This window comes from Lactuca serriola, chromosome 5, assembly GCF_051521515.1.
Source record: "Lactuca serriola cultivar US96UC23 chromosome 5, Lser_US96UC23_V15, whole genome shotgun sequence".
Taxonomy (NCBI): domain Eukaryota; kingdom Viridiplantae; phylum Streptophyta; class Magnoliopsida; order Asterales; family Asteraceae; genus Lactuca; species Lactuca serriola.
In genome coordinates, this window is record NC_136412.1 from 311411098 (window position 1) to 311436444 (window position 25347).

Consider the following 25347-nt stretch of genomic DNA (forward strand, 5'->3'; position numbering starts at 1 on the left):
AATGGAAGTTTAATGTCTTCATATTTGCTTAATCAAGCTTATGAAACATTGAGACCTCAAATCATTAAGTCATCAATGAAACAAGTTGTAATTATCTAGAAAAATAAGATACAAGTACTTATTTCATCCATGGTTGTCATTAGGAATGTCTATGGATGAGTTGGAGGTGAACACACCGATGTACATTATAAAAAGAGTGAAAAAAATACATTTGTGTATGGCACTGGAAAAGATTTGGGCTGTAAACCCTCATTCAAACCTCCAAACTTAATGTTTAAGGTCCTTAATGCTTCAAGGGTATGATCTAAGCTAGGTTCTAAGCATAAGGAAGGAGTTAGGGGACATTTTGGCACCAAATTAAGGGTTTACGGCCTAAGAAGTTCTTGGGCCGTAAACACCTTGTTCTTGTGATTTTTGGGTGATTTCAATGATATATGGACATGTAATAAGGTTTAATACACTCTAGGGTAGAAGTACTTACAATTTGGGGACGAAACTTGAAGATTCTTGGGAGAAATCGGGATTTAAAGAGAGAGGGTAGAGGGAGAAAGTATCTAGAGTGTAGAAAGAGTGCAAATGAAGTTCACTCAATCCTTATATAGGGTGAGTTTACCGCCCAGAGTTTACCACCGTAAACTTCATGTTTACGGCCGTAAACTCCATCTCATGGAGTTTATGGCATTGTTTTGGTGTTGGGGCTTTAGTGGTTGCTTTTTAACGCTTGTTCCTTAAGTGTGAAAGGCTCGAAATACTAAAACGGAATTTAAATTGTGCTAAAAGATGGCGGAAATGAATTTGACTTCCAAATGAAGTGATAACCGTTGAAATTATATATATATATATATATATATATATATATATATATATATATATATATATATATATATATGAAATATTTGGGGTTGTCACATCGACGAGTCGGGGGACCGACTCGACGAGTAGAAGTTGTTTGGATGAAACCTTAATATTTAGGGTTTGCACCTATTTAAACAACTTATCTCGTCCCAAACCAGCCTCCGTCGTCCCTCTCACTTCCAGCAGACCCTAAACAGATTGCATGTGAATCGTGTCCCATATGGATCGTGTCCCATATGATTCGGATATAGGAAATTCTACTCATAAGGAAATTCTATATATGGAAATGTTATAGCAAGAGACTGGTAAAGTATCAGGTCTTTATGTAAGACATTTTGAATCGTTTCCCATATGCTTCGGATATATTATCAATTGCATGTGCTATAATATTCTCATGTTCTAATTTTCCAAATGCCTAAGGCATTAAGAGGGAAAATGGACCAGAACTGTATATGACTAAAGTTGTTAAACAATTGCTAAGAACAATCCATGGTTCACCAAAGATTGGTTGCTTATGGACAATTAGAAGTATAGTAATGGATTGACCATATGGACATGATTTTTAGTATATAGGATTCTATTAATAATGGATAGTCATATGGAAATTATGGAAACGTTTCCATAATAGGTGTTGTATATCAAGAATCTATGAGTAAGTTAGAAACTTTTATGCAAGAAGGATGTTCAAAGGAATGTGCTTTGAATATGAGACTTTAGATCTATGCAATTGTCTTGTAACAATTTCCAATGGAAAGTTTTGTAATTATCAAAGTATATGTGACTTGTGTACATACTCATTACAAAAGGATCACTGCATATAAGCTTAGAATCTAATAGATTACAGTAAGTGGCAAGGACTTGGTGTTCTTAGACTTACAATAAGGATTTGGAATTGTAAAATGAGTGTCATTGGAAATGTTTACAATTGATCTATTTCACAAAGTAAGAACCATATGTAACCATAGTGTGCATGCTTGGAGCATGGGATAACTACTATTTTAATTCAAGTATTAAGTTGATAAATCGAAACATTATACAATGAATAATGTGTGATAAATATGGTGATTAACTAAAAGGTGATTTATTTATATTCAAAAGTTTTGAGACCATATTGGATTCGATTATTCTTGTGTTTCACTTCGCATGTTTTAACTTCCGAATAATAAGATTATTCAAACCATCGACATTCGATCATACTTTGGAAGTAGGTATTAAGGCAAGGCTGTCATGAATTCGTCTGTAGATTGTCTAAAGTGTTTTAGACATAGCATAAGTTTGCTGTAGTGTTCATGAGTATTTCTGGAATAAGATTCGTGTACTGGATTAAACCCACGCTCATTTGAATTACTTCATGGATTTTATCACGAGTGATCATGAGACGATAATATCTTATATTCTTGAAACCTAGACATGTGAGTTGTAGTTTACAAGTCAGTTGCACGTTGACATATGTAAACGTACCAATAACTTGGTGTTATAAAAGATATTGTTGCGTGTGGTTTGATGAGTAAGTACAAGGAAGCACTTAAGTCGAAGTTTATCCATTCCTTTTACCCAATGTGGAATAAAAGCGATATGTGTGGTCCCCTCAATGATTTAGTGACGACAACCCTAAGTTCTTGGCCAAGCCTAGACTGATTTGATTTGTTTAATTAGTCGGTCTTCATAAATCGGAAATCAGGAAACAACACATGAACATAGAGAATGATTATAATACATGTATCAGTTAATACGCTATCTAGAATGGAGGAATATATGATCTCTTATCTAATGGGCATGTCATTGACTAGGTCAGAGTTCGATAACGGATTTTAAGAGCTACGATTGCTAGTTAGGATGTTGGAGTCGTACCTGCAATAATAGTTATTAGACTTATCCAAGTGGGAGTATGTTGGATTAGGTTTCTAAGCCCATAACTTTAATTTTTATGTACTTGACCGAAGAGTAGCATGGTCAATTTGGGTTGCCTTCACCAAAACAATCAGATAGGATGGATATTTGAGAAAGAGGCTATTTGTGACAACTCGAAATTTCTATCTTATAACAATCTCTGTATTCAATCAAATTCAATCTTTCAATTGACAAATTTTAGTAGTTTTGGAGTCAGTTTGAGTGTTCTATAGCCTAGTACTGCAAGAGATAACTGGAGAGAGGATACTATAGGGTAATGTGTGCAACATTTAGGTTCCAAAACTCCAAGAAAAGGGAGTTTACAGCCCAAATGGTATTGGGGCCGTAAACCCTAAGGGGTATATAAGTGGCACTTAGCCATTTTTGTCATTTTCAACCATTTTTCAAGTCCTAACCTCTCTCAAGTATCATCTCAAGATCTTTAAATTAGTAAGTATTTTCTTCCTTGTTTTGTTAGTAAACTTCATTATCTACTGTTTGTGAATGATTTCATCCATGAAATCTCTTCATTTGATAGATAATCAAGCATTCTTCAAAACACCAAGAACACACACTAGTATTCTTGGACCTTAAACACCCAATCAAGCTTCTATCTTGTAAGTGCACTTGCCCTAGCTTATTGTGTGCTTAATATGAACTTGTTTACACTTGAAAATCACCAAGAAACATAAGACCAAAGGAGTTTACGGCCAAGGGATGTTCTTGGGCCGTAAACCCTTCTAAATGGGGTTAAATGGACCCTAGTCCCTTCCTAAGCCTTGGATGCTAGCCTCGATCCTTCTTAGAAGTGTTTAAGACCTTAAACATCAATCAAAACATGTCCCCATAAGAGTTTACGGCCGTACAATCCAGTCACAACAGGTGAGTTCATACCCCTTAATTAACCTTTTAAATGTTTTTAAATGTTTATAAATGATTTTATGGGGGGGGGGGGATACAAGTTGATTCATGCTAGTTATTTTATCAATCAGGTCTTAAAGTTAATCTCGATCCTTTTCATCAATCAAAACATGCTAGCCTTGATCCTTCTTAGATGTTTTAATCTTGCCTCAGGTCTTAAAGTTAATCTCGGAAAGAGCAAAGTTTTTGGTATTGGGATTGATAACTTGGACATTGATCGTCTGGCTAGTATTTTGCATTGTGAGCCCGGTTGCTTTCCCTTTAAATATCTTGGTCTTCCTATTGCCGCCAATATGAACCTTGTTAAAAGTTGGAATCTGATTATAGAGAAGTTCAAGAATAAGTTGTCAATATGGAAGGCTAAAAATCTTTCGTTTGGAGGTAGACTTATTCTTGTCAAATCCGTCTTGGGTAGTCTTCCTCTTTTCTATTTTGCTCTTTTTAAAGCTCCTAAGAAAGTTATTGCAGTTTTGGAAGGCATTAGAAGGAGATTTCTTTGGGGAGGTGTTGAGAATTGTAAGAAGATCCATTGGGTTGCTTAGGAGACTATTACTCGACCAAAAAACTTGGGTGGATTTGGTGTTGGTGATCTTTGATCGATGAACATTGCACTACTAGCAAAATGGTGGTAGAGATTTAGAGTTGAGCAAAATTCGCTTTGGTCCTCTTGTATTAGGGCATTGCATAATACTAGAGGAATTGATGGGATGGATTTTGCAAGATGTGGAATACCGGGGCCTTGGCTGAAAATTTATCAGATAAAATAGGAGCTTGATGAATGGAATATTGGTCTTGATGATTTGTTTTGTTGGAAATTAGGAGATGGGAAACATACCTATTTTTGGAAAGATAAATGGTGTGGTGATATAATTTTAAGAATGGAATTCCCGGAGTTGTATAAGATTGAAAGTGAAAAGAATTGTAAGGTCTCAGATAGGATTAATATTGGCGACGATGTTGTTTTTCAAGGCATGTGGAAGAGATCTCCGAGAAGTGGCAGGGAGTCGGCTGAGTTGGAGAAGATGACAAGTATGGTGGTAGATACAAGTTTATCTAGAAAGACAGATTCATGGGAGTGGAAAGCTGGAGAGCCCAACATTTTCTCTGTTAAATCTCTTAGAGATTTAATGGATAATAATTTGGATATCCATAATCATATGGGGGAGTTTCATTGGGTGAAATGTGTTCCAATTAAAGTGAATTGTTTCGTTTGGAGGCTGCTTTGCAATAGAATTCTGGTGGCTTGCAAGCTTGTGGAAACAGGAATTTTGTTGGATTCTGTTACTTGTCACTTTTGAGCGGAAATAGAGGAATTGGTTGAGCATATTTTTACACAGTGCTCGTTCTCAAAGAAGATATGGTCTTGGTTTAGTAATTAGAGTGGCTTACTGCCTTGCATTCCCAATAATTATGATGAGCTTAAAAAAATTGTTTTGATTTCCTCGGGCATTAATAAGAAGAGACTGAAGCTCAGGCTGATGTTAATATACTAGTTGTTGTGGAGTATATGGAGAACTCGCAATGACCTTGTTTTTAAGAAGAAGAGATGTTCGCATCTCAAGACGACAGATGATATTCAAATCATTGCTTTCAATTGGGTTAAGAATAGATCGAAGTTTAATTCTATCTCGTGGTTTAATTGGTGTACTTCTCCTTTATGCACTTGTAATTTGTAATTCTTTTTTGTGCTAGTCTCTTGCTAGTCTTTAATGCATTTGCCGTTCAAAAAAAAACATGTGATTAATAACTAGCATACAAATGGATTCACCACATTTTTAGCTGTTTTACCAAACATATTACTTCAAATGAATTTCTCAACCGTTTTTACATGTTAAAACTCTTTATCAAACTGACTTACATACTATATGTTTTCTTTCAAACTCTGTTACAATTGTGTTTCAAACAAAGGTTTTTCTTATACTTAAAACTGTCTTATCAAACAAACTACTTTCAAATCGTTTTATAATCTGACATCAAGTCATCATTTCTTAGTTATTAAACTTTTCAAAGGTTTTACAAAACTTCTTTTATACTTTTATATTGTCAAATGCATGCCTATATATGTATAGTTATATAAGTAATGTTTAAAGCACTTAGGACGGCTAACTCGCTTTAATTCCTTTTCCTCGTTTGGATGTGGCCTTAGGGTATCGGTTATTCGTCCGAATGTCATCTAAATATTAGTTATATATCATGTATACATATATAGACATAAAAGTTCCATTAGTCAGTTCAGTACCTTTGGGTAGCAAAGGCATACTTTCGGTTATTCACATACATCACTAGTAACTATAATAGGTATAGTTAGGAGATACTATTTACTATTCCTAGTACAATTGTTCAAAGCATGTCTAGATATGTATAGTTATATAAATAATGTTTGAAGGACTTAGAACTGCTAACTCGCCTTATTTCCTTTTCCTTGTTTGGATGTGTACTTAAGGTATCGGTTAGTTGTCCGAAGGTCGTCTAAATCTTACTTATATATTATGTATACATATGTAGATATAAAGGTCCTAATCAGTCAGTTTAGTACCTTTTGGTAGCAAAGGTATACGTTCATATATTTGTAGTAAACTATTATAAGTATAGTTTTGAATATATATATGATTACGTAACATAAATGTGGATTTCGACCCAGCGATTCGTTGCGGAAGTCACCTTTAGTCTCCCAGAATCTCTTCTAAGGAGAACTTTTAGTATGGGGACTATCAATCCCATTATTACTTACTTACAGCGGGTCTCGTGAGAAGACTACTTGCTTTCAGCGGGTCTCGTGAGAAGACTACTTACTTATAGTGAGTCTCGTGAGAAGACTACTTACTTACAACGGGTCTCATGAGAAGACTACTTACTTACTTTCATTCGGGTCTTGGTAGAAGACTACTTTTTATACTAGTAGGAAATATGAGATTTTCTAGGGTTTTCATACTTATACAAACTTTTCCTCAAAACAATTACAAATCTTTTATTACAAGTTTTATTTACAAATAATGACATTAAATACTTATGAATTCACCTGCTTTATGCTGATACTCGCTTTCAAAATAACTTATATTCTAAGGTCACCAATAGACAGGTACGATGACCAGGTTTTGTAAAGACGGAGCGGTCAAGACTCGTCTTTTATTTTGAATATTCATTATATTGTTTTATTCTATGAAAGTAAACACTTGTATTTAAAATTATACTATTAATGCAATGGATGATGCTATTGCTTGTTTACTACTTTGCATTGTTGTGATACTTTACATGACGTCCTTCGCCCCAGAACGTTTCCGCCATTCTTGGTTTTGGGGTGTGACACTATTTATGATTTACTAATATATTATAAGTATAATATATAAATTGAGAAATCATAATATTTAATTAGTATTGATCAAGAATTAATTTGGAATTAATTTAGTGATCAAAATTGACTAATTAAATTAACGGGGACTGATTATGTAAATCAGTGATATATATATATATATATATATATATATATATATATATATATATATATATATATATATATAGTTTGGGCTATTGATCCATGATGGGGTAAGTTTATGTAAGTATCCATGAAGAGTTAGCCCACATGAGATATGTATCATAACCTAAGTGTATGGATTACACCCATGACTCTTGGAATCCTATAATATATGTGTTATCCCTTAGCTAAAATTGGCCCTAAGTGTTCTAGGAAGAGAGATAGCCGATTTTAGAGTGTCTAGCCTCTCTCTCAAAGTCCTCCTTTGTTCATGGTGTTTGTGAACCATTTGAGGCATCACACTTGAGGTGCTAAGCTCTTGAAAAGCCAACAACTACAAGCTACAAAATAGGTGCTATTCTAACTAGTTTTATGATTCATGTACCAAAATTGTATGCTAGTTGTAGGCTTCATGCTTTGGACAGTTTATTGCACGTATAACTAGACAAAAATTAGATCCAAAGCTATTAGGGTTGTATGTGTACCATAAGAGTGTTATAGTACACAAAACCCAACAAATATATTTTATTTTTAAGATGAAGAGACATTTGAGTTCTTTAGATATTAGTTGGTTGTATATTAGTCTTACTCTAATGCTATCCGTATTTGGTGGCCATAACGAATAAGTCTATGCATGATTTCGCTCGTAGACAAAAGCTATGTAGGCAAAGTTTATTTTTTTCCCTTTTACTATAATGTGAAAGGCGATATTGTGGGACTTTTCGTGATTTGATGATGATATTCATGTGCTAGACTAGCCCAGACTTACTTGATATGTTTGATTAGTAGTCTGATTTGATCGTCATAAATCGGAAAATTAAGAAACATACTGATGGACTGTTAAAAGTCATGGATGATATCTTGGAAGAAATAGATGAATAATTGATCACTTATATAAGGGGAAGATTCTTGATAAGATTAGATTTCGAAAGTTGCTATGGAAGGTATACCTTGTTGGTTATTCGAAGTCTTTTTGACCAATATTAGATAATGAATTGTCGAAATAAGAAATTGTTGGAAATAGATGTCAAATATTATAACTAATTAGTCTAACTTTGGGAATAATGGCAAAGTTGCTTTTGTGTTGGCCTCAAGAGCAATAATAACTAGAATAGTTTTTGGAAATTGAGAAAATGGTTTATTAATTTATTACATGTTAATAAATCAATTAGAAACTAGTTGAAATTGAAGATAATTAATTTGTTTTTAATTGGTATTAATCTGGAGGTATAAGGACTGAATGTTAATTGCTCAATAGTTGAACAATGAGAACATTCTGGAAGCCTTATAGAGTGGACTGTTTTGTGAGTCTCTTAGGAGGCTTCAAAAATCAATCCAAGTAACAGATAACGAAACAATATTAATTAGGATTAAATTTTCAATTTTAATTGATTCAAATTAAGATTATCCTGTTACCACCACGACTATATATAAGACCCTTTAGGTGCTCATATTATCATCCATACATACCTCCTAAAAGGCTGTACAAACCAATTCCAACTTCTCTCACATCTTTCTCCTATAGTTTATAGCGTTATTGTCTTTTGTGTTTGATCTGGGTTTTACATCTGGACACTTTCCCTAGTTAGCATTTGCGTATGCGGTTAATGTTTGTGAAGAAGATGCAACAAGCTATAGACCATATTCCATGGTGCCTTGTAGATATTAAATGATCTTCTTCATGAATTGAAAATAAGGCTCACGCAGAGCATGAACGAATAATCAAACTTGTTGGAGAACATATGAAATATGTAGGCATGTAAAAATCAGATACTAGAGAGCTTCGACAAGTGTTTGATAGAGAGTGCCATCAACAAGAGGTTTACCATCAGTAACACTAAGTTTTGTGGACATATCTGATGGGTTTTGTAGGTTACTAAAACATGTAGTGCAGAAAATCTTAACCATTAAGTTCACATGCAACCTACTTTGGATCTATGTTTTCTCTAATTGATAGAAATAAATAGTGAAAATCAAGAACCCTAATAAAGCCTATGTATTTCGAAAATACAAGAAGGATAGGGATTTACATGCCTTATATTTATTATAGCAAATACATTTTATTCCTTTCCTTGTTAGTCTTCAGAAAGTAAGCACCAAAATTATGGCTTCCTCTAATGTTTTGTACCTAAAACCATAAAAACCCTATAATGAAGAGGAGAGCGATATAAATTTCATTCCTAAGCTTGTAGGTAAAGGTATATACGAAATTTGTTGGTCTCGGGGTCCTATTTATAGTTTAGGTAACTTGCTGGAAAAACCAAATTTGAATTAATTAAATAATAGATTTAATTACAATTCGAATCTTTTCCTTATCTGAATCCATGAGGCTTCCAGAGACCCTAGGAATCAATCGAACACCGTCCATACCATGGATGGTTCTAGAATTGCTTCTTTTGTTCAACTATTGAGCAATTACAATTCACCGCTTACACCTTTAATTAATTCTAGTTAATCCCAAATTAATTTCAGATTAATTGTAATTAACAATTAATTGCTTGCTCCTTGAGTCCCTTGTACTAGCTAGGGACTTGAATGATAGAAATTTTGCATTAAAGGAGTTAAAAAGGAAACATACCAAATCTCAGATGTTACAATAAATGCTTCCTCCTTGATTCCCGAGATTCAACTGGACCACCTCGAACAAGGCCCTTGAGACCATTGAATCAACTAACACGCACAATTCTACATCATTCAGACTCAATTTTCCATGGCCACTTAGGCCCAAACAAAGACTGATAAAGACAGAAAGATATTGCAATGAATCATGGTGCCAAATCATGCTATCTACTTTCAACCATCTTCTTAGTAATCTTTGTAACTTTTCCAAGTCCATGTACGTATCCTGTGCTTATGGTAGTATGGGACCATACTACCTTCCACACCTATCCATATTCGCCCCAATAATTTTTTTAAGGTTCCTAAGTCACTACTCACGATCATTACCAACTGGTCTAATCACTTATATTCGTGCTCGAATGAGTACACATCGCTAATCTTCCCAGATACTCCTTCTAGGCTTTATCTTACGTAGGTGTCCACACTAGCACATTTTAACACTTTTCCTAGGCCACCATAAATTCCCACCTTACTTTTCTATCAGTCGTGGAGGAAACTTCTACCTATGTCAACATAACTATCTTACGAATACAATTACAAGCAACAAAAATAAAACAATCCTTCGATTGAAAGATCTTGCACTACAACGGTAGGAATTAAACACAAGCTACACAATAGGGCCAAATCAAGCATTCTAAAACTATTTAATCTTTATGGAATGTAACCTAACATACTCGCTTAATAGTTAATTAATATCAATATGAGTTTCACACAGCACAAAGCAACAACCATTTAAGCAACAAATCCATCATGCAACAAGGCATCATAAAGATCAGGCAACTCTAACACGTAATTCCTGAAGATACTTAGCCTACACAGTATCATGCATCTCTAACAATTCACATATCAGACACAAAAATACATCTCTCCTAAGCAGGCCTTCTAGCATTCAACCCTGAACATATCCTTACTCTAACTTCTAGCATGTATGTCATACTATAACACATATAACATATCAACATGTATGAGTATTATGGGAATCACTTACTTGAGCTCAAATATTATTCTTCTAAGGGTCTTAATGGATAAAATTTCCAACTTCATCCATCTAAGCAACTCCATAAAGCTATATCTAGAAACCTAAGTTCAAAACCCACACAAAAGGTCATAACTTGTGCATGGGCTGAAAGTAACCCCATTTCTTCATTGAAAAAGGTACAGAAGCTAAATATATCACTTAGAAGTTTTGGGGTTCATCAAAATCCAAGAACACAAAGGTTATTGGACCAAAACATCATTTCATGGACTAAAAATCATAATGCTTAAGATCCAAAGACAAAATACCAAAAAGCAAGGAACTTTGTGACTTACAAAGGACCAAAAGGTAGATGAAAGTTGAGATCTTCTGATGCAAAGCTCCAATACTCTACTTTTCAAGAAATCGTTACATAAAACCACAAAAAACCATAAAACGTATTAAAGGATAGAGGAGATGCTCAAATTGTGAAGGAGGAGGCTAGGGTTTGCTCCTAAGGAGCTCTTGATGTGATGGAGGCTGAAAAATGACCTAAAACACGAAGGAATAACCTTTAAATATGATAAACCCTAATTTTATGGGCTTAAGTTTCACATCTCACCATGCTATGGTGAACGGTCTCCCAAAATATCAATTCGGCTTCAAACAATCATAGTTTCTTTATTCCAAATTTGTTTTCAATGATATTTATATGCACATGAATGTATTAATAAGTCCCACAATTCTATGTAATTACTTTTTACTTAATGTATACCGAACTTAATTCGTGAATACATGCAAAGAGTCCAAAATATCACTTTTTCCGATTTTACCCTTTTTGGCTCCATAACAAAATCCAAGGGATTGAATCACTTAACCAACAACATCAACATCTAATAAGGCCTAAACTTTAGCCCTTGAAGCTCGAGACCTTTACTTGATCAAATCACGGTCTATTATCCCGAAAAAAGAAACATCCCAAAACTATATGTGATAACTCTCCCCCACTTAAACAGTATTTTGTCCTAGAAATCCATCTCTGTTAGAATTTCTGAAAGCTACTCCAAACACAAATCCATATCCTTCCTCAAACCACTTCCAAAAAGTAAAGCATCCATAAATAAAATTTGCGAGACCACTTGAAACCTAGCCAATGCCAACCAACAATCCAATAACTAGAAAACACTTTACTACAACAACTACCTTTATCACCCCAATGGTATGACCCAATTCATAGTGAAAACTCCATATAGTGGGAAAATCCAAATACTGCAACTACAAGCCAACTCCGTCAATATACTTTACAAGATCAGGAACCCATTAGTCTAAATACTAGAAAACATACATAAAGACCGACGATCACCGATTCAACATACCTACCCCTCATCCCTGACTAAGAACACTACGAAACCATGCACAACAAACACTCAAATATCCCAATCATGTATTTTAACCAATCTTAGATCCGAATTTTTTTCCCAAAAGACCTCAAATACACACTTGACTTCCTAACAAGATATCACTAACCTACCACTCCCATGAGCGTAATAATGGTTAATCCCAAAATATCGCATGGCATTAAAACTCCTATAACAGCATAGGTGCACAATCACCTGACAAATCAATCAAAAGACCTACAACGAACTCCATCACTGGTAACTTAACTCACACAAAACCATTCTAACAAAAAGAAGAAAGGATCCACTAAGAAGAAATTAAAAAGGAACTGCTGATAAATAACCGTGAATTTTCCATCAAGTCAACATCCCACAAATGCCCAACCCAAACATGTCAGCCACTGATCCATTAGTAGCAATAACATACTACTCTAGCTCCCAACTATACCAAAAGACTAACTAACCAAGACCAAAATGTCTCATCCACTTAAGTCATGTCCATACTGGTTCATGATACATCATAACACCATCCAATCATTGGATTGAGTAGCTCATGGCTCTACATTGCTCTTGCCATCATCCAACCACGAGCTTAAAGACTCACAACCAGTACCACAGTGGGCCTATAGAAATGCGATCATCATCCCACTGACTTGTAAGAATCCAGTTGACATCCCTACAACATGCCAAATGCAAATCCACACAATTCTAAAACTCCAAGGTCACACCTGGAAAATTAAACAACACTGCTCCGAATCTGAACTTCCGATAACCAAGGACTACTGTCAAACTTGAGCTTACTAGGAACAATAATTCCTTAACCAAAAACTCATGAGTGCACATACCTAGAAACCAAGATATACACCTGAAATAACTTGTTGAAGGATTGACACACCAACTGCACCTTCAACCGATACAGCTGGAGGCCTTCGAACAACCTCATCTATCGATGATGAACGAAATAACTAAATGATCGAAAATGAATTAAAAACTAAACCCAATGATCCTATGCAAAAATACACATACCGAACCCTAAATTTGATTGATAGATCAATAACTGCCCATCCCTGACCGTGGATAATGATCCATACTACGAGCTTACTAATATATCAATACCCAATACACAACCTAAGTGGCTCAACGCTTCTTGACATTATATTTGTGATTCCCGAAAGGTACTATTGGAAACAACGAGTTCCTTTCCCAACAGCTTCGTGCTACAACGACTATTTATGCATTCTTAAAGACATAAATATGATGGCAACTTGCTCCGCACCAACGATTTGGCCAATTCTTGAATTCTTTAGATCATGAAGAACTCTAACAGATCCTTGAGAAACACAATAAGGAAACTCCCTAACCACAGGCACTTTAATGGTAACCTATTTTCCTTTACTATGCATCAATAAACCTAAACCGAAACCTCGCACATTTGAACCACAACTTCTCTTGGAAAGGATATCATTATGTTTCTACAACCATGAGAATGTGCTTATATGCATAAAGAATCTAATAGTGGTATCAGAGTTGCAGTTCATAATTACTAGCACCATTTTAATCCAGTTGATTTTAAAACTTTTTTGGAATAAAATAAGAAGCAAAAATTCAGAACTGAGAAAATCTGCTAATCGCAGCCGTGTCGCGGTCCGCTAGATTAGGGTTTTTAGTTTCCTTTTTAAATTTCAAACTAGAATATTTTCAAATATGGATAATTTCCTAATATAAATTGTTTTAAATTTGGATTCGTATAAATATTATTCAAATAATAGTATTCGAATTTGAATATTTATTTAATATTATTTAAATTAGAATATTTAATATTATTTATACTAGAGATTTATAAATTTGAATATTAACCCCTCATGAATTATTAATTGTTATAATGCATCCTCGCAATTAATTAGAATTAATAGTAGATAATTAAATTTAAGAATTTTAAATTTAACCCTTATATATATATATATATATATATATATATATATATATATATATATATATATATATATATATATAAATATATATGTTAGAACAATATCTATTATATGTTTGAGATATTTATAACATGTGTCCTCACATTTTTAAATATTGACATTGTCAGTATTACCATGACTAAGATCACCCACTATAATGTAGAGGTTTAAGGAAGTCTCTATGATTCTTAATGAGACCAGTTTTTTTATTATGCTTTGCGCTTACCTCCCTCACCGCCTTATTGCATTTTGAGAGTGGAGTTACTAAAAGAGTTTGATAGTGATGATGATCAAATTAACAAGATTAACATACCATGTATAAAAAATCATGTTTTGTTAATAAAATATGAATCTTATGTTATCCATGAAAATTAAACATTCTCTTTATATTCTGTTGATGGAGCTTGTGTGATTAACTAACACGTTAATTTGAGAGTGATGTGGAACTCACAAATCTCAACTATAACTTGAGTTGGGGGCTGCACAATTTTGCATGGTTGATCCACTATTTGTTCAATGATTTGCGCCGACCCCATCGTTGAATGAAATGAACATAATATGAGGTTATCATGCCATTGATAGTCAATGAATCCTATAACCCTAGGATTTCATAGTGATCGAAATTGGCAAAGGTCTTTCCTCACCTAAATAACTTTGTGGTGTGTTTACAGAATTCCTTTACACATCATGAAGCCAAATACGGATCCTAGCTTTCATTAAATAATTTCATTTAGGCTAATTACTTTTAATGATTATTGTACCAAAATTATTGGAATCTCTATTTCGTAGATGTCGATCCCAACCAACAACAATAACAACAACCTTCATTTTCCACCTCCTCCCCTACCAACTCAATACTCAAACTTCTCACTCATGTTAGTTCTAAATAGAGAAAGGCTCAATAAAATTGGGCGTAACTATCTGGACTGATCTACACCTTGAGGTTCACCTTAAGGTATGATAACAAAGAGTATGTTCTCAAGGTGGATGTTGTCGAACTGGTAGAGGATGCTCCTGAAGAAGATATCGTTGCCTATAACAAACACTATAATGAATCTACCAAGGTGGCTTACCTCATGTTAGCGACCATGTCCTCATATCTCCAAAAGAACTTTGAGGATTGGTGAATTTTTTACATGAACCAAACGATTAAGGAAATGTTCCAAGTGCATGCACGGAAATAATGATTTGAGATCGTTAGGTCCATCATAGCATGTAAACAATAAGAGGGAGAATTTGTGTGCGCTCACATCTAAAAGATGAAATCGTACATAAACAGACTTATGAATCTTTATGTCGAGCTACAAAAGCAGTTGACCATCGATATGGTTTTGAACTCGCTTTCTAGTTCATATTTGTAGTTCATCATGAACAACAATTTGGATAATCTCGATAAGACCTTGATGGAGTTTCATGGTATGCTTAAGACAGCTGAAGAAAGCATGAAGAAATATGCTAACTCCAACCATACTGCTCTAGTGTTGGCCATTGATCGTTCTACTCCTAAGAGGAAAAAGGGTTTCTCATCCCAAAGGAAAGGCAAAAGGGAAATGTTGGAGAATATGACCAAAGCTCGAAGAGAAAGCTCCATGTTGAGATAGTTCCAACCACTGATCCAAATGAGTTGTGTGTTTCTACTACCAGAATAACAGACATTGCAAACATAGCTGCCCCAAATACCCAGAGGACCTTAAGAAGGGAAAAGTCAAGGTGGCCAGCACCTCAACTATATTTATGATTGAACTCTAGAACACATCCACTTCTAACTCTTAGTTTCTTGATATAGGATGTGGTACTCACATTTTCTCTGATATGCAAAGACTAAAGCGGAGTAGGTAGCTAAGTTATGGGGAGCTCAACTTGATCACATGAAATAGGCGAGCTTTGGTTGTTAAAAAAGAACGGGGATTACGAGCTCGTGCTTGGTGGTGGTTTTCGCCTTAGTTTATTAAATTGTTGTTTATAAGAATGATTCTTTTATTTTCAAATCTAGTCCTTGAAATGGTATTTATGATAATGTTGTTAGCGTAAGTAAGTTTGTTAATCAAATATTAAATGTTGATTATTCTAATAGTGATTTATATAAATCTTCTTTGTGGCATTATCTTCATCGGAATATAAACAAGAAATGCATCGCTAAACTCCAATCGGATATGATATTAGAATATTTTGAAACTAAGTCAGATGATGTATGTGAATCTTGCTTACTTGGCAAGATGACACAGGTTCCATTTACAAGCAACTATGAAAAAGGCAAGGATTTGTTGGACCTCATCCATATAGATGTTTATGGACTATTCAAATCCGCTACTAGACATGGTAAGAGAAACTTCGTGGCTTCCAGTGATAATTTTAGTGTGTGTATATATATATATATATATATATATATATATATATATATATATATATATATATATATATATATATAATCAAGCATAAGTCAGAGAACCAATTGGGCCAAAAGATCAAGATGCTTTGACCCAATAGGAGTAGAGAATATTTTAGTCTTGAATTCTACGACCATATTAAGAATTATGGAATAGTTTCACAATTTTCCCCTCACATAACACCATAGTTGAATGGTGTTGTTGAGATAAGAAATCAAATGCTATTATATAGGTTCGATCACGTCCTTCTCTAACACTTATAAAACTTTAGGGTTGCGAGGCTTTTGTTTGTCGTGAGGTAAACGATAAGCTCAAACCCAGATCAGAGAAGTATAACTTCATTGGTTATCCAGAAAAGTCTTTTGGATACTTGTTCTACAAGCCTTCTAAGAACAAGGTGTTTGTTGATCGAAGTGGGTTCTTCCTTGAGAGGGATCTCATATCTAAAGAGGCCATTGGGAGCCAGATTTATCTTAAAGATCTTCAAGATTCAAGTGAAGAAGATCCTATATTTGGCACTAGCACTTAATCTGAAGCTGAGCAACCTACTGAGCAAACTGATATAACTCCACCTCCCTTTTGTAGATCGAATAGATTTCATATTCCTCTTGAGTTTTATGTTTTCCTTCACAATATAACAATAAACTAGAACCGAAACGTTGCTCATTCCAACAATGGATTCTCTTGAAAAAGAGTGTCCATTGTTATTAACTATTAGTAATATTTCTAATAATAACAGGGTCCTCTTGGGTTGCTCTCAAGACTCAAATTGAGTAGAATAAATAAAAGAGGAATTAGTTTACTAACTATTATGGTTTAATAATTAATTAGAAACTAATTAGAAAATAATTTAGGAATTAAGTAAGCAATTTAATTAATTAAAGGGTTGAATATCAATTAACCAATAGTTGATTAATCAGGAATATTCCAGAACCTTTATGGGACATAGGGTGGATGAAATTTCCTTATGGGATGAGAAGGATTTTGAACTTGTTATGTCATCCCACATGGGATGGAGTATAACACTTAGGAAGGGATATAAGGCTATAAATATGGCCTCAGGGATTTCATTATTGCTTGGTCATTTGGCTTAAGTTTTTGCTATCTTCTCCCTCCATTCTATAGTGGACGAACTCTCTTAAGTTTGACCCTCACCTAGTTATTTTTTTATTATGCTCTTTTGAGTTCATTGGGTGTGAACCAAAAGATGGATTCTAGTTGGGCTCCTTTCATCCAAACAAGATGGCACACACAAAAGAGTAAGCATGAAGGTCGTTAGCTGCAAGAGAGGTATATGGTTCTTCCTTTGTTTTACGTTTTCATAGGGTAATAGTAATTAGTAGGAAACTTAGATCCTTAGGTCTCATGAACATATAGGATATCAATGTGTTTCCGGTGCCATGATAATTTGTTTAGATCCATAAAAACCCTAATAGAAGGAGGTGGAGGGGGAGGGATTTTGGCAAAGGGAAATGAGGGGGCACATGAAGTTTGCCAGTGGATGGATCGAGGCAACCAAAGCCTTGTAAGTTTTCTGAAGAACCAAGGAAATTACATTTGCCAGTTTGAGGTTGAAGTTTGTGAGATTGAGTAGCAAATATGTTGGGATAACATGTACACCCAAAGGTGCGTAGATAGTTATAAGATGGTTGGTGACCATAAGGGAAAAAACGGGTGTGGAAAAGTTGAGGCGTTTAGCTGGAAGGATATTATTGAGGTATGTTGCGATGTAAAGGGCTTCAACCCAAAATCAGTAGGGAAGTGAGTCGTTAGTGAGAAAGGTGTGACTGATGTCATTAAGGCAACATATCATTTGCTCGACTCGTTCATTTTGTTGAGATGTTTGTGGGAATGAGAAACGAAACACAAGACTGTAACTTAGGGCAAACAATTTAAACTCATTATTTTCAAATTCACCACCAAGATCTCATTGAAAAGACTTAATAGTCCGGTTAAATTGAGTATGGATTAATTTATGGAATTTTGTAAAATTAAGGAAAGTGTCGGATTTATACTTAAGAGGGTAGACCCATACATAATGAATGAAATTATCAATGAGGACCATATAGCATTTGTAATCTGTTTTGCTTAAGATTGGAGAAGTCTAAAGATCACATTGTATAATATCAAATGGTGCAAAAGTTACAGATTGTGAATCATAAAAGGGGAGTCGTGTATGTTTAGATAACTGGAAAGCATTGCATAAAGAAGAAGTCGTAGGTTATTAAAAGTTAATGAAAGTTTAGAACAAAGTAAATCTAAAACAGGAGCATCCGGATGACCCAAATAAACATGCTAACGATAGTGAGAGGTGGCCATGAGATCATATAAATTAGTTGAATTGTTTGGGCTAAATCTGATGGGTTGTAGTTTGAATAGCCAACACACTGGAGACTGGAAGCAACAATTGAGCCGAAGGGTTGCACCATAAGTGGTCCATCAAGCCCTTATTGCGTCGTTGGTTCAAAACTAGGGTTGGACTTGAAGGTATGATTAACCAATGATTTATAGACTTGATTGCACCGTGGGAAGGATATTGTGATGGATGTGGATTCCATGATGGCGAAGCGATCCAGTTCTGTTGATTCCATTGGCTTCCTTGATTCTAGTTTTGCTGACCTTGAACTCTACGCCCCCTAAAACGTATGCTACGACCTCTACCATTCGAACCTCAACCACATCTGCTTGTACCCCTGTTTGAGTGCTTGTGGAAGGTGGGAGTTTGACCACGTTGAGCTGATATAGGGTTTTGTGATGATCAATCGACTGAAGAAGGTGCAACGAGTACTGTGTGCATTTGATTTTTCCTTGCGATTTGCCTGTGTTGTTCTAGCTGTAACATGCTATGAGCCGTCTCCAATGATGGCAGACTTTGATTAATATACTCCTCAACAACATCAAATTCTGGTGGTAATCCACAAACCATCTATAAGATGAGTCTTGCTTCAGCGAGCGGTTTGTCAACATCTCCTAGCTAGTCCGCTAAATCTTTCAGCATCTGACAGTAAGCTTCCACTGATGAAGATGCAACCAGTGTAAGATTGGAATATTCTTGTTCGAGGGCTGCACCACATGAACCTTTGTTATTGAGAAAGTTTGTTTTTTAGTTTGTTTCATGCAGCTTGAGCGGTAGTATCGCTTTCTAGGAATCGAACCATGAGTTCATCAAACGGTGTTCTATAAATCCATTGCAAGACAAGGGCATCGATCTCCATCCATTGGTGATAACTAAGATGACTTTTCTGTGGTGTTGAGGTGTCGTCAATATGATTTGGTACCTTGTAGGCTTTGACATGAAGATGGAATCGTTTCGTCCATAAGAAGTAGGTAACCTTGGTGCCATCTAGGGTTCATATCTAGGTTTGAATGTTTGTTACAGTGTATGTTGGGTGTAAGGCCGTGGCCTTTACTTTGCTTGAACCGACATCATCTTTGCCCTTGGTGATGACTTCTTGATCGCAGTAGAAGGAGAGGGGACCATGAAAGGTGTGAGACAAAGCCGTAACTTTTGACTGAAGGTAGGCATCGATTCTACGGTTTTTAGGTTTTCAACCACATATTGTGGAGATAAAATATGAAAGAATACAATCAATATATATATATATATATATATATATATATATATATATATATATATATATATATATATATATATATATATATATATATGGGAAAAGGGAATATACATTACAACCCCACCTAAGCTTAGGTACTAAACCTCTTGAAAATACATTGTTTTACTATATAAAGATTACGGTTAATGAATTCACGATTAATACTTCAAGATGTAAATTCAAGATCGACACAATAGGGTTTAGGGTTTACGGTTTAGGGTTTAGGTTTATGTTTAGGGTTTAGGGTTTAGGGTTTAGGGGTAGGGTTTAGGGTTTAGTGTTTAGGGTTTAGATTTAGGGTTTAGGGTTTAACTTTAGTGTTTAGGGTTTAAATTTAGGGTTTAGGTTTAGGTTTAGGGTTTAGTAATGTTCACTTGGATGAAGTAATAAACGATAATTGAGGAAAGAAAATGGAGATGATAAAACGATAACGAAAGAAAGAAATGTTATGGAGAATGATATATTTACCAAGTGAAACCAAACCGGGTATATTTAAAATGTTAAAACGACATATTTTAGAGGTTTGGTACCTAAGCTTAGGTGGGGCTGTAATGTATATTCCCTATCCCCTACATATATATATATATATATATATATATATATATATATATATATATATATATATATATATATATATAGAGAGAGAGAGAGAGAGAGAGAGAGAGAACCGAATCCTATCAATATATATGATTGCTAATAGTATATATCATTGATTTCCATGTCTACTAGTAATAGTTTCCAACAATAAGGCTATGTTTGGCGGAATAGCTGAAAAGCTAGCTGATGGCTGAAAAACTAGCTGTTAAATAAAAAGCTAGCTGATAGCTGAAAAGCTAGCTGATAAAAAATAACGTTTGGTAAAACTAGCTGAAAAGCTAGCTGAAATATATAAAATTACATAAAAGGACATGTAAGAATATGTGTTTCTATAATTAATTAGGGGTGTATTTGGAAAATTTTAAAAAAGCTCCTAAAAAGCTAGTCTAAGTAGCTTTTCAAAAAGCTAGCTTATAAGCTAGCTTATCAGCTACTTTTTGGCTTACCAAACACGACGACATAAAAAAGCTCGAAAAATAAGCTAGCTGTGGCGTGTCAAACATAGTCTAAGTAAAAAGTAAAAACCCAAAAAATAGTTTTATCGTACAATTGATATAAGCATTCATATAGACTATGATACTGTACAAATTTAACTGTTCATATAAACTATCATTCGATACAGATTGACAATCATTCCATCCATAAGATAAGCATCTCGAGTAAAGTTGGAACCTTCATTATCAAAATTTGATACTTTGAAAGAAATACATGTTATATAATTAAAATGCACGAAATAAGTATATAGTCTACTTCTGAATGTGTGATATACTATCCGGCATCCGCCTATAAAAATGACATACTATATAAAACTAAAGTAAATTCGATACCTTTGTGCAATTTTATGTACTCCGAGTGTTCAGTTTTACATGAGAAAAAGATAGGCAACACGATAATAATCTGATAAGTTTTAATTCTGTAATACATATGCCTAGTAAATAACTTACTTAAGGGACACACAAGATTATCTTACTTCAGGAACACACATGTTCTATAATCGAGTCTCTAGAACGTTTGGGTCCCATATATGTGTATACCATTTTAATTTTTTGTTCTTTTTATTATCAGTAGTGAATCTCATCTTTGTTTCTCCTTGCATCTTATTTTCTTCTACGATCAAGTTATGGAACCAAGAAAATAACGAGATTGGTAATGGACGACCATAGCTTTTTCGTCCATGTCCTACTTGAATCGGTATGATTAAGATTAAGAACAAAGAAATGTCTGCGTATATATAATTTTCAGAAGGTAATTACATGGTTATATTGTGGGAGATAATTAAGACAACAACAAAGGAAAAGAGACTCTTCGTTAGCAACAACTTATGAACTCACCATTAGTGATTCATGATACTCGGTTAGAACGAGTGGCTGCTACTGGTTTATATAACAAACACTATTCATTTAATCGGTGATGCTAATACAATACAAAAACTTCAATCTATTAATCAACGTTCATGTAAATTACATGTATTCTTTTGTTACACTCCCATTGCTTGTCATGGTATACTCAACGAAGAAGACTTGCCCTCAAAGCTTTAATCAGATGGACTAAACGTTAAAGGAAAGGAAGGAAGAAGCAGTATAACAGCATTAAAAACACAGTTTTTTGCACGGTTGACCTGATTAAGGCCGATCACCTAGTCGTAGCTCAAGATCCAAATTCTCTAAAGTAGAGTTCGGGCTATTTTTAAGAGACATCATGGATTCACCTGCATCACAATTTATCGAGTTACTAGTTTTTGGAAAGAGAAACTGTACATCCTCGTGTATTCGCCTTCTCTTGAAGATCAAACCATCGTCCTGATCACTCTTGTCACTGCAGATAGGTGTGTCACATCTTCCTCTAACGCGTGGATTTAAGTTAGCAGCGAAATGAACCTCAATCTCATGACGAGTATTCTTCTTGGAACTGGTGGTATTCGACTCGATAACTTTTGTAAAACCCTTCTCTGCTTGGTTTCCCATATCGGCTATATGGAATCTTTTCTGAGGATCGAACTTGGACCATGACAATATGGGTGTACTCGTTTGCTGTTGTTGAACGAAAGAGCAGGTGAAAGGGCGGAGAATGGAATCTGTAGATGGTCTTAGAGAAGATGACGAAAAGAGAGCATTGTCCAAGTCAAAATTAGGGTTACAGATCTCATTAGGGTTTTGTAACGTACATCTACCCAAAGATGTATTAGGTTCAAGAATTTGGTTGTTATTTGGACTTTGCTTGAGTCTAGCCCTATCTCTTCGATGAACGTTCATGTGACCACCAAGAGCTTGTGCTGACCGAAATTCTCTTCTACAGAAACTGCAAGTATAAGATCTTGGAGGCCATATACATCCTCCGAGTGGCCCGGCTGCGTCTTCTGCGAATGCTTGTTCTTCCCAAGAATCACCAAACGATGATAACACATGCGAATTCAAACAAGTTCTTTCCTTCTGGATCCAATATCTTGATTGATCCATTACTGATCGAGTGCCAAAACGAACGAGAGGAATAGAGGCCGAAGGGAGGTGGGCAGTCTATATCTTAGTTTCAGGGAAGTGAAAGGAACATGAAGAATCTTTTGGGGAAGAGAGGAGCTGCTAAGTAAAGAGATGTGACAAATTTGTTGCTAATTAACAAAAGGAGGGTTGTCGAAGGTGAGGTGGTGGGTGCTTGATGCTTGGCTGTTTAGTGTAGCAACTTTTTTGGGATTTTGCTTCCCCTTCAACACTGACACAGTTCCGGTACCCCACTTAATAATTAAACACAAAAGTTATCTGGAATTGATACATTTCTACCTCGTTACTCTCCTCCATACTCTAAACTTGTGTGTTTTTTTATTGTCGTATTCAAAGGTAGGATGTGCATACAAGGGAAAAATAAAATAAAAGTACCCAAAAAGGAATGATGGAAGGACAAAAATGACACAGATACTCATAGTCACACGACTATCGTAAAAAGAAAAAGAAAAGCGTAATTTGTAAACATTATAATAGTAAATATTAAAATTACTAGCAATGCATACCTTAATTTCAGGTCTTAGACAAATTAATAAATGCCAATTCAAAATGGGCAACATTATAATAAGGTTGATAACTTTGGACGGTAAGCAACTATACTCCCGTCTTTATGTATACACTTGATTGTGTTTTTAATACACAAGTAGTCCTTAAACTTATTTTGGTTCAAAACACACACAATTATTAATTAGCGGATATTGAAGTGTATCCGATTTTCGGGATGAGTTGGGACCTCTGGTACGTCCTTCTTCGACTGTCATCAATCAATTTTGTGATGACATCCCTACAAGACCAATCGTTACTCATGTAACTACACTCAAAATCAATTCTAAATATCAATATAAATGCTATGAAAACAGACATGATTGATCTGATTCAAAGAAACACAAAAACAAGTGGATTAAAATTTTAAATCATCATTTGGAGCTCTTATATGAGGAACTTAAAGGGCAGTCTTGTAACCAAGAGTGTACCTCCCGGCTCCCACAGTCCCACTCTTCATCGTCTCTCTCCAAATCGATACTCCACCATCTCTTTTATACATAGCAAAAAACATTGAATGCCAATTTATTTTAGTTTTCTTTGCTTATCCGTTATAACCAACAACATCGAAACCAAAAAAATTGATCAAATTTGAAGGAAAGTCATTTTGAAGGTTTGAAGAATGTACACACAATTTGATTTAAAAAAAAAAAAAAAAAAAAAAGCAAGATTAAAGTTGAAGATGAGAAAAATCGAATTTGGCTTCTAGGTTTGAAGAATACAACTTTTTAAAAGGCGAGGAAGATCATATCTTGCCTTCGTAACCCTTACCCACAATTGTTTTGATGGAAGTTGTGGTGTTATACTATCCCCTATTCCTTTATTTTGAAGATCTGCTACAATTACCACCGCTTGTATTGGAATCTCCAACCTTCTTTACCCAACAAGGAACCGAAAACTCATCAACTTTCTTCTTGTAAATATCCTCTTCTAGGGTCAAATTGTGAATCACTTTGAATGCAACTTTAATAGCTCTAGATGAACTGCTAATTATTGTAATTGTACCAAACTAAATCTCGAATAACAAAGATAGTAACATCAATGTTTGCACATCATTATCAAATTTAATGTGAACGATACATTGATACTAGTAGAACTGAATTAAATTCATTCACATGATTTTTCATCGAGCCACCTCTGGTCATTTTCCACTACAAGAAACACGAGCATTAGCGGTTATAGGCGTCACCGCGAAAAGCTAGGTATGTTGTCGCTAAAAGCTCGTCGTCGTTGCCTCGTTGCAAATGCTCCGTATGTAGCCACTAATTGCGTCGCCGCTAATAGTTGTTATTCTTTTAGTGTTCATATTCACCAGCCACAAAATCAATATACCTATAGTCGAGGGTTTGTCGTATTGCACAACCTTGGCTAGTCAAAACTGTTATCTGCTTGTTGATGATATTCTATGCGACCTTCCTCACTAATGTGAACCCAACCACGCTAAGAGCCTATCGATCCAACAACATCCAATCCTCATGTTTCATACTCTCATGTTTCGGCTTAGGGTGCGTGTAACTTTTTCGAGAAGAGATAATCTTAGATCCGCATCTTCCAAAAGCCATAATAACATCCATCAGACTTATCGATATTAATATTCAAGTTTTGGACCTAACTCTGATACTAGTTGCTAGA

At 35.0% G+C, this 25347-nt stretch overlaps 2 protein-coding genes across 2 annotated transcripts; one reads left to right on the plus strand and one right to left on the minus strand.

Moving 5' to 3' along the window:
• The first annotated feature begins 3776 nt into the window (after window positions 1–3776).
• LOC145050764 (uncharacterized) lies at window positions 3777–4964 on the plus strand. Its single transcript, XM_078998962.1, has 2 exons — window positions 3777–4143; window positions 4486–4964. Exons 1-2 carry the CDS (start codon window positions 3777–3779, stop codon window positions 4962–4964), a joined length of 846 nt encoding a protein of 281 aa, XP_078855088.1.
• Window positions 4965–21874: 16910 nt separating this feature from the next.
• Window positions 21875–23323, minus strand: LOC145054938 (uncharacterized). Its single transcript, XM_079003210.1, has one exon. The coding sequence runs from the start codon at window positions 23131–23133 to the stop codon at window positions 22300–22302; it is 834 nt and encodes a 277-aa protein (XP_078859336.1). The 5' UTR covers window positions 23134–23323; the 3' UTR covers window positions 21875–22299.
• Between the last annotated feature and the right edge of the window lie 2024 nt (window positions 23324–25347).

Bases quoted from the DNA above. Each gene is read 5' to 3' on its own strand.
- LOC145050764 (XM_078998962.1), top strand. From the start codon at position 3,777: ATGCTAGCCTTGATCCTTCTTAGATGTTTTAATCTTGCCTCAGGTCTT. The intron at 4,144-4,485 runs GCATTAGAAGGA...GTTGGAAATTAG, and splicing joins AGTTATTGCAGTTTTGGAAG to GAGATGGGAAACATACCTAT.
- LOC145054938 (XM_079003210.1), bottom strand. From the start codon at position 23,133: ATGGATCAATCAAGATATTGGATCCAGAAGGAAAGAACTTGTTTGAAT.